General features: G+C 35.9%; 1 protein-coding gene across 7 annotated transcripts in view; it reads right to left on the minus strand.

Annotated features, from left to right (window-relative positions):
* Nucleotides 1-12,759, minus strand: part of Mapk8 (mitogen-activated protein kinase 8) — a 111,992-nt gene that overhangs the window by 15,563 nt on the left and 83,670 nt on the right. For 5 of the 7 annotated variants that reach the window (XM_005412595.2, XM_005412591.2, XM_005412593.2 and 2 more), the window contains 5 exons: nt 5,760-5,925; nt 3,388-3,459; nt 1,927-2,109; nt 1,471-1,595; nt 884-947 (listed from right to left, as the gene is read on the minus strand). In XM_005412595.2, coding sequence (XP_005412652.1) covers nt 884-947; nt 1,471-1,595; nt 1,927-2,109; nt 3,388-3,459; nt 5,760-5,925 — 610 coding nt within the window. Of the gene's footprint in view, nt 1-883; nt 948-1,470; nt 1,596-1,926; nt 2,138-3,387; nt 3,460-3,823; nt 3,896-5,759; nt 5,926-12,759 lie in introns of those variants that run through there. The other 2 variants (XM_005412596.2, XM_013508811.1) reach the window with 2 other exon arrangements.

Below are 12,759 nucleotides of genomic sequence, written 5' to 3' on the forward strand. Positions count from 1 at the left end.
GGGTAAACGGTCACAACTAGAGACAATATTCATAAGTGAAATAAGTCAGACCTGCATGTGCAAGCAGTGCATTGTCTCACTAGTGTAAAACCTGAAACAGTAAATAAAAACTCGGAGGTATGACAGACATTGTGAAATGATAGGAAAACGCTCAAGGGTAAAGGGCAACTAGGATGTGGGAAAAGAGAAAGGAAAGCAGGAGAAATTTTGTATGTATGTATATACAGCAAAATTAACATAGTTGATCTGTCTTCTATTTCTTTGCTGAAAGAAACTGTTAATGAGTTCTTGATTGATCAATATTGCATATCTCTATTTGTTTTCATGAGAAACCACTTTGAAGATATCAATATGTAATAAAACAAGCACTGCTAATTTCCTACCACTTTGTTTGTAATTCTGTATTGTTTGTACTATTCTTTTGCTATCTGTAAAAGGTTGTCTGTCTGTTAATGTTTTCCTCCTTTTATTTTTAAAACTAAAAAAAAAAAAAAGAAGATGGAGGCCAGCCTGGGCAACACAGCAAGTCTGTGTCTCAAAATAAGGGGCTGGGGATTTAGCTCAGTGGCACAGCACCTGTCTGGCACGTGTGAGGTCATGAGTTCGATTCCCAGTACCGGAAAAAAAACAAAAAAAAAATAAAGAAACAAAATAAAATCTTAAAAAAAGGCCGGGGTGTTGCTTAGTGTTATAGCTCTTGTCTCATATGCATGAGCTACTAGATTTAATCCCTAGGGAAAAAAAAAATTAAAAATTAAATTAAAAAGAAATGAAATAAAATAAAACAGAAAATATCAATTTCCCTAACATTAAGTACAAGGAACAAATTACCACAAAAAGTCAGAAACTCTTTCAGTTTTCTAAGAAATCTTGTAGGTGTTACCTTTCCACTCTTCTATTGTGTGTTCCCTTTCATCTAACTGCTTGTCAGGGATCTTTGGTGGTGGCTGAAAAACACAAGGGTATAATAATTCAGGCAGTTTCCTGGAAGTATATAAACTCTTAGTAGCTACTTGACTTATAAAACGCATTATTAAGCTTAGACTGATCAACCCTCAACAAGCTCCTTCCATAGGCTAGTTCTGTAAGATTCTTTTTATTGCTCAAAAAAAGATGCTCATGTTTCTTTCTTCCAACTTGTGAAATTATCATATTTATTTATTTCATAGAATTGTGCTATGCTTTGGGTCCAACAATTTGTTTTATAGCTAAGTTAGGACATCCTGTAGAAGTCTTTCCACCCCAGCCCCTCTAACCAGGTGTCAAGGCAAGACAGGCAGAGCAGGGCAAAGTAGCTTCCTTGCCTAAGAAGTGCCTAAGCACACTTGGTGGCTAAAGGTACTCTTCATGCAAAAAGAGAAAGGCACCATCATCATGAGTTTGTGTTCTTACTTAAATAAAAATGTCTCCAAATTTAACTCCAACCCTAAGAATACAGTATGCTCTTCTAACATTAAGAAAAGGACTCACAGCTTCCGCTTCAGAGGGATCATACCAGACATTGATATATGGGTGCTGGAGTGCTTCATCCACAGAAATCCTTTTAGATGCATCTATTACCAGCATTTTGGATAACAAATCCCTTGCCTGACTGGCTGCAAAAATAATGATGTTAAAGGACATGTATTCATAAAGGTTCTCAAAAATTATCAGTAATACTTAAGAAACTCAAACTCATCTTTTATTCTGTTTTATGTGTTCATTCTTATGTTTTAAAAAGAACAGTTTTAAACTTATAAATCTAGGTCACACATATGATTAAAAATATAAAATTAAAGGTAACTTCACTTTAAAGGCTAAAACTTCACTTTGTTCAACTACCCAGGAACAATCTTGGGTTCTATCCTATATGAAGGAACACACACACAACACACACACACACACACAAACACAGAGGAATTTAATATATACATATGTAAAAATTACCTTTAAGTTTGTTATGTTCTGAGTCAGCTGGGAAAAGCACGTCAGGGAAAAGTTTCTCAAAGCTGTATCCAGCATATTTAGGTCTGTTTTCAACGTAAGTCCTTACTGTTGGTTGTAGTTTCTTCATGAATTCAGGACATGGTGTTCCAAGCTGTTCAATAACTTTATTCCACTGGTCAATATCTAATATCAAGTAGCTAAGAAAAATACTCTGCACGTAATGTTGAACACATTAGTCACATTCATATTAAAATACAAAAATATGGAAATTTAAAGAGTTCTAAGAAAGAATGTGGCAGTTATAAATTCTGTATTTCACATCTAATTCATAAAAGGCAATGACTTTAAGTGGACAGAAATGATCAATAAATAAGCTTTGCTAACCTTATTTATTGTGTGTATACTGTGTGCATATGAGTACTAACTGTACCATCAAATGGAATCCTAACCTCACAAGTTCTGAATATAAATTATAAATAACTCAAATTCACATTATCATTACTTCCCAGAGTCTCTAAGTGCAAACAGTACATAATTCCAATATACAGAGCTTGCCTTTCCTCCAGCTAATTAGTAAGAAAAAATGTGTCCTACAGAATGAGGAATATTTCTATAATCTGTGTTGCTCTTTAAAGTTTTCTACACTAACATAACTAGTAATAAAAACATGACTTCGATAAAAACAGCATTTTCTTTTGCCATTTTTTGTTTAGCCTATGTTAATAAAAATTTTAAAGCTCTGAAACATACAACAATATTAAATATTTTGGTAAAGTGTAAGGTTAGGAATCCCTGGTCTCATTCCTCCTAATCTTTACATTCCAAGCCCTTGAAGACTTAGACCTAAGATCTTACCATAACCTAGTGAATACTCACATTCCTCCTACAGAAATTCTAATGTTACTTGTTGGTAAACATATCACAGTTAATACAAATATTAAAAGTAGTCAGATGAACAAAAGGCACTAGTCCAAATCTAACCGTTACCATTTCAAACTACTAGTGCTGAAATTCTCACATGGAAGAATCAGCTATGTTATGCTTAGTAATGAGACAACAATCAAGACACAAAATACATGGAACGTTAACAAAAAGGAGGTGAAAGGACAAAACAAAAGAATGGCCAGCAGCAACAGGCAATTCCAAAACTCACATTAAGTCTTCGATATACTCAAGTGTATAATTATTAGAAATTTTTAATGCAAGCCATGATTTTTTATTTAGGTTAAATAAATCAACTCAAAGCTAGCAAAAAAAAATTGTGGATAGTTACACTTGAGCACTTTTTATGTATGAAACGGAAAGCAAAGTCTATGTCAAATTGTAGGTGGTATTTTGAAAGTGTAATTTAACAATATTTTATAGTAGGGAGAGACAAAATACATTACACCTGACCAAGCTGATGTGCTGCCATACATTTTGACCTTTAGAAACTACATTTTAGGCCAAAGATAAGGATACGATCTGTACCTGGGAACAAAACACCACCTTTGATCATTTCTCCCATGATGCACCCAACTGACCAAATGTCAACTGAAAACAAAATGCAATGACATTAACATAAAGATTTTGGTTAAAATAAAAAGAAAATATATAAACATTAAAAAAAAATCACACACACCATGTACATTTTAAAATCATAAAAAGCAATATAAAATAAAAATGAATGACAGTGAATGTGCTCTGACTACCAGCAGAGACTGTATGTCCTACTGCCAGATGCAGCCTACAAATATTTCAGCTTCTTATCTCAACAATTTTTGAACTATAACAGCCACAAACTTTACATCTGTTTAAAAACCTGTATGTATGAATGTAGCATATTCATTTTCATTGGAGAACAGAAGGAGTTCATCATCACCTCACTAATTGATCTGCTGCAACAGCACAAGGATACAGTCCCTTCCTGGAAAGAGGATTTTGTGGCAAACCATTTCTCCCATAATGCACCCCACAGACCATAAATCCACTATATGTTTGCAGCACAAAAGAAGGAAAAGCAAAGCAAAAGATCATTAAAATCAAAGAAGCTTAATATGACTGCATTATATACAAACTGCAAAACATCACAAAAAGAAAAAAGTGATTTTAATTTCTGCTAATGGAATAATTTAAAACAAAATATTTTTTGAAAAGCTCTTGTTCATAAAAGAAAATGTAAAGTGTGGCATTAACTATATATCTAATTTTAAAGTGAGAGCTATGCACAGAAATTGCAGAAAATAAAAAACATTTCACCTGATAATTTATAAAATATGAACTAAAACCAAACACAAACTTTATAAAGATAAAAGTATATATATGATAGAAAAATTATAAAAATAAATCATTTGGAAGTTCAACTGTGCATTATACTCTCTCTTTAAGTTAAATAAAAGAAAAAAGCATGAGCAGAAATAGTTCAGCACATTAAAATACTTAAAAAGAAATGATGTTTCTATGAGCAGTTACCATAAAAAGTTGATTTCTTCAGAAATTTTCTTACTGAATTTCATAAAGTTATTTAAGAAGTGCTCTATCTATGAAAGCATATTTTCAAACTGGATTTCATAAAGTTATTTAAGAAGTGCTTTATCTATGAAAGCATATTTTCTTGGCAACATCATTCTACATTCACCCCAGAATCCCGGAAGCAACAAGTTCATTGACAATGAAGAGTTAACTTAGGAAAACTTAGAAGAGGAGGAGTTTAATAATAAAAGCGGGAAATACAGTGATTTAAAAAGAAAACAGTTAGAAACTTGGATTTGGGTCTTGAAGTTTTTAGGGGAAGAAGAGGAAAGGGCAGGGTCAGATGTTACAAAGATATGTCCTTTACCCATTTTGGAGGACTTAGGAAGTTTAAACCTGCATTTTCTAGTACAGTCCTTCCTATAAGGAGAATACCAGCTCACTGTAAACTAGGTATAATTTTTGGAAATCCTGAGGAACTGAAGTTTCCTTAAAATTACATACTAAAATGCATGTAAATCTTTTTATATTTATATATGATTCAACTTTCAAGGATGAAATTTTAGATGGAAAGTTAATATTCATAAATCAGTTCACCAGAGAATAATCTCTTTTAGTTTTCCTTTTTGGTAAACATCTACTAGAGTAAGTTTATGGTTTTGCTTTTGATAAATTGCATATAAAATGGCAGACTAAATAACCAGGACATGACTTATGCTGGAAATCTTAAGAAAAACATAGTTTTAAACAAGAAGATCTTGAAAGCTACAAGTATGAAAAGAGACATTATCTGGATCAGGGAAGACTTTCTTGCATCGTAAGTCTGATTCACACACAAACCTAGCTTTAAAACGTCTAATAGGCAGCTAAAAATATATTCAATTCATCCCACATTTTTCAAAATGATCAGAAGTAGCCTGTGATAGAAAACATAAAACAAATCTGTTGTAACAGATGTGAGGGTGTCATGAAAAGGGGGAAAGTACTTACATGTAACCCTGCTTGCTGGCTAATGTGTTAATCAAGAACAAGAATGACATTTGATTTGGTATGCTGGGGAAGGGGCAGGAAGCAGTATGGTGATTACATGATTCTTACTGAAGACTGGACAACATGCCAACCAACTCTGTGACAGTTTTTCTTGGTGCTAATCTTTGGTAGGGAGCTTTCCCAAGACCCTATTTATAAGAAACTGATCCTTTATACACTATCACCATCACCAGAAACAAAAAAGCAATCTTCATGCTGGTCATTTGTAGCAACACTCAACAAACCTTCAAATTTTAGTAGAGAGTGAGAAAACAGAGTAGCATGAATGAAAGAGTGAAATGTTTAAAGTACTTATTTGATTGGAGAATTTCAAATAAAAAATATATGCTGACCGTTTTCCTTGTAGCCCATGCCCAGGATGACCTCAGGTGCTCGGTAGTAGCGAGTCACTACATAAGGCGTCATCATGAAACTTGTTCCTGCAGTCCTAGCCAGCCCAAAGTCAAGAATCTTCAAAGTGCAGTCTGATTTTACTACTATATTACTGGGCTTTAAGTCCTTCAAAAAATAAAATTAAAAGATTGCTAAGATACATATTTTTCAGCTCAAGTTTTTTTGTCACAACATTTTTTTTTTTAACTGTAGTATGAGGGCATAGATTCATCATAAACAGGCAAGGCTGAGAAATGTCATTCTAAAATTACATGAACATATACAGTTATTATAAAAGTTAGTAAGTGGGTATGATGGCACGCCTGTAATCCCAGCACTGGGGAGGCTGACGCAGGAGGAATGTCATGAGTTCAAGGCCAGTTTGGGCTACCTAGTGAATTCAATACAAGTCTGAACTACATAGTGAGACCTGGTCTCAAAAAAAAAAAAAAAAAAAGGAGGCAAGAGAAGAAAAGTTAGTAAAGTTTTATTTCCTAGAAACTACTATTAGCTAGAAATTTTTGGTCAAATAGAATAAAAGACACATGGAAAGGCATCTTAAGCTCAAATAAGAACCACTATGATAAAACAGAGTCATAAATTAGCATTTATTTTCATTTGCATACCAAATGACCAATATTTTAAAAATTAGTTCTAAATTCACAATAAGCTTTGTACATACATTACAAATGAAAAAATGGACCATCCTACCCATTGTGGCATACATTAGTTGACTTTTCAGGCTAGCAGATATTCAGCTCCAAAGGACCAAAACAGTCATTATCAGTCTTTCTACCCCTCAACTTCTCACATGAAATCTCAAAAAATTGCTCATGAACTTTTTTGTCTGCCTGTAAAGGCACAATACTGTCACCTCGGTTCCATTGGTCCACACAATTACTTGCTGTTGACAAGTTGACAAGTTCTTTATGAAGAACTGTCCACCTGACCCCAAAGGGAAGGAAATCTGTGCTATGCCCATTAACAGGAGGGCAGGAGTGTAAACATTCATGGCTTCATGATCATGCCTGCTAGCTCTGAAGAACTGTACCATGAACAAAGGAGAGAGATCACATATATCCGTGACACATACACACTGCATTACCTGTGCTGTTGAGCAGTAAATATACTAACACAAAAGCGAAAACAGCTGGCCTGACAAAAAAGATTACTATTGTAATGTCTACATCCAGAAAAGAATGTGTGATACCCTTAACATATTTTGATAGGTAAACATGGATAAATTTACAAGACACATAATCTAACAGTTTTATGAAATTAAATACCAAACACCAACAAGCAGAGTGAATGAGACAATAAAATTTTTCATTGTTTCTATTCTATGACATAATATTATGGAACATAATATTCCACTAATATTTCTAATACAGCCTCTTAGCAACACTAAGTAACACTGCATAGTCAAGAATAAACATCATAAGCCTTGACAGTATTTCAGTGTCTAGTTGTGATGACTCCAGATCACTGGCTCTTCATACTAGTGCATACTAATCTGGAAATAAGATTCTGACTTTAAACGTTTTAGAAAATTAAGAGCCAATACAATTTTTTATAGAAACAAATTTCCTTTGCTAATAAAAAATAAATTACCAAAAATGCCTCAGATGTCTGAAATTATGTGTATCACACATAATATATTTTCTACTGAGCTAGGTAATACTGCTAAGTATATCAGAAAATATAATTTAGAATTTCCATGAATTTGGGGCAGAGGGCACAAACTAACATTCCATCTTCTCCTCTACATTTTTCCAGTCTTCTCAATTAAGCAAAATCACATGAGTAGGGGAATGGGACACAGAAAAGAAGAACCAGTGCACAGCCCCTGTGGTCTTGTTCCCTGCTTTGGGGATTAGGGGAGCCCAGACAGTGACATGTGGGCAGCTTGGGTTGTGAAGCATCTTTATAAGCAGTCTCTTCCCCTACTATGCCCTGCACTCAGCATGCAGTGAGGAAAATAAACCTTAGTCATGTACAACCACCAAGAACTCAAGATTTCAGATAAGCCCACTCCATTTAACCCTAAGACTGGTACCAGAAATAGGTCTTACTACATGCTGAACTATCTTAATCTGAAAATCTGAAGTCTGAAATGCTCCATAATCCAAAACCTTTTGAGTGTTAACATGATACTCAAAAAGTTTTAGAGTTTGGACCATTTTAGATTTTCAGATTAGGGGTACCCAACCAGTAAAGTCCATATAAATATTTTCAAATGAGAAAACATTTGAGACCAGAAAATCTGAATCACATCTGGTGCCAAGCAATTCAAATATAATGGCTTAGGAGTTGCACAGAAGGAAAACTAGTATCAAAGGTGGAAAAGTGATCCGAAGTACCAGCAGCAAAACATTTCATGAAGCCGTCACCTGCACAGCATATGCATAATAAACCTGAGGCTTTAGAACAGTGGTTAGAGAATTAAGGCCTGCCTGTCTATGTAAAGAGCCTCATTCAGCTGGAGACTCTGAGTGACTATTCACCCCTAATCCTGACTTGCACTGAACCCCTAAGGGATGAAAGACCAGGTTATTTTACTAAGAAAGTAATTCCAGAATGGCATAGGGTGAGGTGAATTTAGCATGAGTAAAACAGAGACATCACAACCAACTGTGTGCTGAACCCCTGCTGCAAGAGCACAGGCTTTTGTTTATCACCTTAAACTTCTTTACAGCTGATCCAGGAAAAGAGAGCAAGAAGACTCCCTGATAAACTCTATCTTCATGTCTCTATCCTGGATTTTCACACACCATCCAACCTAGGGCAAAGGTCATCACTGGTAATGGATCCTAGTATGTCTCTTACTAACTCAACTTTACTATATTAAGAAATTTTCTACATTTGTACTTTATTATCATTAATGCATTCCAAAAAATAGAGATGGGAATACTTGCTAACTCATTCCAAGGCCAGCATTACTTTGACATCACAAAAAAACTACATACCAATATTGCTACTGAACAGAGGCCAAAACTCTCTCAAGACACTGGTGAAGCAATTTCAATCTCATGTTAAAAGGATTATATACCATGACCACACATGATTTATCTCAAAATGTAAGGATAGTTTAATATTCAAAAGTCACCCAGGCATGGTGGTACGTACCTGTAATCCCCAGCATTTGGTAGACTGAGGCAAGAGGATAGCCATGAGTTTGAGGCCTGCCTGAATTCACACAGTGAATTCAAGGCCAGCCTGAACTACATGGCAAAATCCTGTCTCAAAAAACAAAACAAGGGCCACCTACTTTCCAAGCCTACTTCTGTCCCTCTCAGACAGTTTTCTTTCTCTCAATACATTTTTCTACTCTTAAGAAAGCCAAAACAAAACAATCCCCTTAAAATCAAACAATGCAATATACCACACTGAATAATGAACAAGGGGAAAACATATGTATGATCATTTCAACTGGTGCAGAATGCATTTGAAAAAGTCCATCTAGGTGTAGTAGCACACTTGTAATGCCAGAAATTTAGAAGCCTAAGGTAGGAGGCTTATAAATTCAAGCCCAGGCCAGGCAGCTTTGCAACTCAGCAAAATACTGTTTTAAAATAAAAAATGATGGGGATGTAGCTCTGTGTAAAGTCTCAGTGTTCAATCAACAATATTGGAAAAACAGGGAAAAATACCCCTCAACACTCATGATAAAAATATTTCAACTAGTAACAGAAAACATGAAGAATGATTTTATGTAAAAGAATGTTTTGACCCTTGCCCTCATGTACATGTGCTAAGCCCCTAAATATCTCACATGATAGACTATCTCTGCATGTGGGCTTTGGTCACAGGACAGGCTGACAGCATGATTTATGGTGGGACTTTGGGACTCATCAATTCAACCTCCGCAAAAAAATAAAGATTAAAGTACTAACATGAGTCTTAAGAAAGACTGGAAACTAAAGATCAACCAGGAAAGCAGTATGACTGAGACCAAATTAAAAACTGTGGACATCAAAGGTCTGGTGAGCTTCCCTGGTGAGGAAGTTTGCATCTTATCCAGCCTTGTGGCTGGCAGCACCCTGCATGCTGTCATGATCTATAGCTGAGAGGACTCTGTGTGTCGTCATGGTCTGTTGCTACAGTACTCTGCATGTTACAGTGCTTTGTGGCTGGCAGTACCATGCATGCTGTGGTCCGTGGCTGACTACTCTGTCTGTTGTCATGCTCTGTGGCTGGCAGTACTTGTGTGCTGTGCTCGGTGCCTCAGAGTACTGTGCATGTGGCTGAGAGGACTCCTGCACGTGGTCATGTTCAGTGGCTGAGGGGATTACTGAAAGCTCCCTGTTTTGGACTTCACATTTTGCCCTGTGAGTTCTTTTCCTTTGCTAGTTCTAATTTGTACCCTTTCACTGTAAATGATCAAACATGGTACTTCTGAGAGTCCTATGGTTCACTCTAATTAAAGACTGTGCCTAAAGAAACTCCTCAGCACTGCTGAACATGCAGCCAGCTGTCCTGAGTGATGGTGGTCCTGGGGACACAAGGCCTTGTGCCTATGTATTATTAAGGGCAGACTTGTGATATCTCTATATTCTGGCTACACAATATGACTAACTCCAGTGAAAAGGGGAACTTTTGCAGCCTGAAAAAGCACACTTATGAAAACCCCATAATGAATGTCATACTTTGCAGTTGCTATAGCCTGGTGTCTCCCCCAAGGGTCATGTGCTAAAGCTTCACTGCTAGCACAGCACTGCTGAGATGGTACAACCTGTAGTTCAAGGTAGTCAGGTCACTGTGGCACTTCCCTAGAAGGAACCAACAGTGGTCTGGGGTAAGTTAGCTCTCCTGAGACTAGGTTGCTACAAAGCAAGGCCACCTCATATGCCCAGCCCCTTCTATACATGGTCAGCTCCCAGTCTCTGCCATGCTATGACACAGCTAGGGGCCCTCATCAGAGGCCAAACAGATCATACTGACCCATCTTGGACTTTCACCCTCCAAAACTGTAAGCTAAATAAACCTCTTTTCTTTATAAGTATACAGGTTTGGGTACTTAGTTATAGAACCAGAAAACAGACTACTATAATGGTAAAGATTGAAAGCCTTCCCCTTAATATTAAAAAATAAGATAGAGATGTCAAACAAACAGACAGAGACAGATATCTATTTTCACTACTTCTAGTTAACATTTTACTAGAAGCTCTAGCCAGAACAGCTAGGCTAAAAAAGGCATCCAAATTGAAATGAAAGAAGTAAAAACTTAGGTGCAGATGATATGACCCAAAATCATACATAGAAAATCATTTAAATTCACTACAAAAGATCTAATAAATTTTTTGAAGTTGTGACATAAGCTCAACACAACAAAATCAGTTGTGCTTCTACAAGCCAGCAGTGAATCTGAAAGGAAAACAAGGATATAATTCCATTTATAATAACTGCCGAAGGAATAAAATGCTGAGAAATAAACTAAGGTGAAAGGTTTGTACACTAAAAACTATGAAACAGCCAGGTATGGTGGTACACAACTACAATCCTAATACTCTGGAACGCTAAAACAGAAGGCTCACAAGTTTGAGCCCAACCTGGGCAACTCAGTGAGACCTTGTCTCAAAAAAAAAAAAAGCTGGAGATGTGGTTCAGTGTAAAAGCCCTGCATTCCACCCCTACTATCGCAAACAAAACTATGAAACACTGCCAAAGGAAATTAATAAGATCATGTCAAAGACTGAATTGTGTCCCCTCAAAATTTTTATGCTGAAGCTCCAAGCGCCAATGTCAAATATATTTGGACATAGGGTCCATATAGAGATAATTAAGGTTAAAATGAGGCCACAAGAGTGAAGCCGCTGTTTGACTGGTGTCCTCATAAGAGAAACACCAGAATATTTTTTACCCACACAGGTAGAGAGGAGGCCAGGTGAAGACATAACAAGAAGGCAGCTGTCGCAAACCAGAAAGAGAGGCCTAAAGAGAAACAAAAATATTTTGGCACCTGGACCACAGAATTCTAGAATGTGAGAGAATAAATTTCTATTGTTGAAGCTACACAATCTATTATCATTTTATTATGGCAGTCTAAGTAGACTAATAAAACTTATTAGCTTATGTTCACAAACTAGAATACTATATATTGTTAAGATGACAAAACTATCAAGTGATGTACAGACTCAGTGGAATTCTTATTAAAACTCCAATGGCCTTTTCCACATAAACAGGAAAGCTGATCCTCAAATTCACATTCAATCATAAGGGGCCCTAAATAGTCAAAGCAATATTGAAAAAGAACCAAGTTGGAGGATTGATACTACTTCCCCATTTCAAACTTAATACTAAAAACTACAGTGATCAAAATAATGTGGCACTGACATACAGACAGACACAAAGGCCAATGAAATGAGAGTCTGAAGATAAAACTATGTATCTATGGCCAGGTGGTTTTTAACAAGACCATTCTCTGAAGCAAAGAACAGTCTCTGACAAACAGAGCTAGAACCAGTGGATTTCTCCACATAAGAACATATAAGACACGTATAAGAAGTTGGTCCCTTACCTTACACTACACATAAAATAGAACTCAAAATGGATCAAAGGCTTTTGCAAGGTAAAACTATAAAACTCTTACAAGAAAATAGAAGTTCATGACCTTGAAAATGCATTCTCACATGACACCAAAAGCACACACAACCAAAAAAATTGGATTTCACAAAAATTAAAAACTTTTACATATTAACAGGTATCATAAAAAAAGTAGAAAGACAACTTATGGAAAGGGAGGACAGATGTACCCCAACAAAGGTGTGACCTATATGGAATATGAAAGAACTTAATTACCAAAACAAAAAGACAAACAACAAATTAAAAAATAAGCAAAAGACTTACATACACATTTCTCCAAAGATGACATACGAATTGCCAACAAACACATGAAAAGATGCACAAAATCATTAGTCATTAGGGAAATACAAATTCACCCCACAGTGAAACACCACTTCA

The sequence above is a fragment of the Chinchilla lanigera genome, unplaced genomic scaffold (genome assembly GCF_000276665.1).
Source record: "Chinchilla lanigera isolate Chin_1 unplaced genomic scaffold, ChiLan1.0 scaffold00155, whole genome shotgun sequence".
Lineage (NCBI taxonomy): Eukaryota > Metazoa > Chordata > Mammalia > Rodentia > Chinchillidae > Chinchilla > Chinchilla lanigera.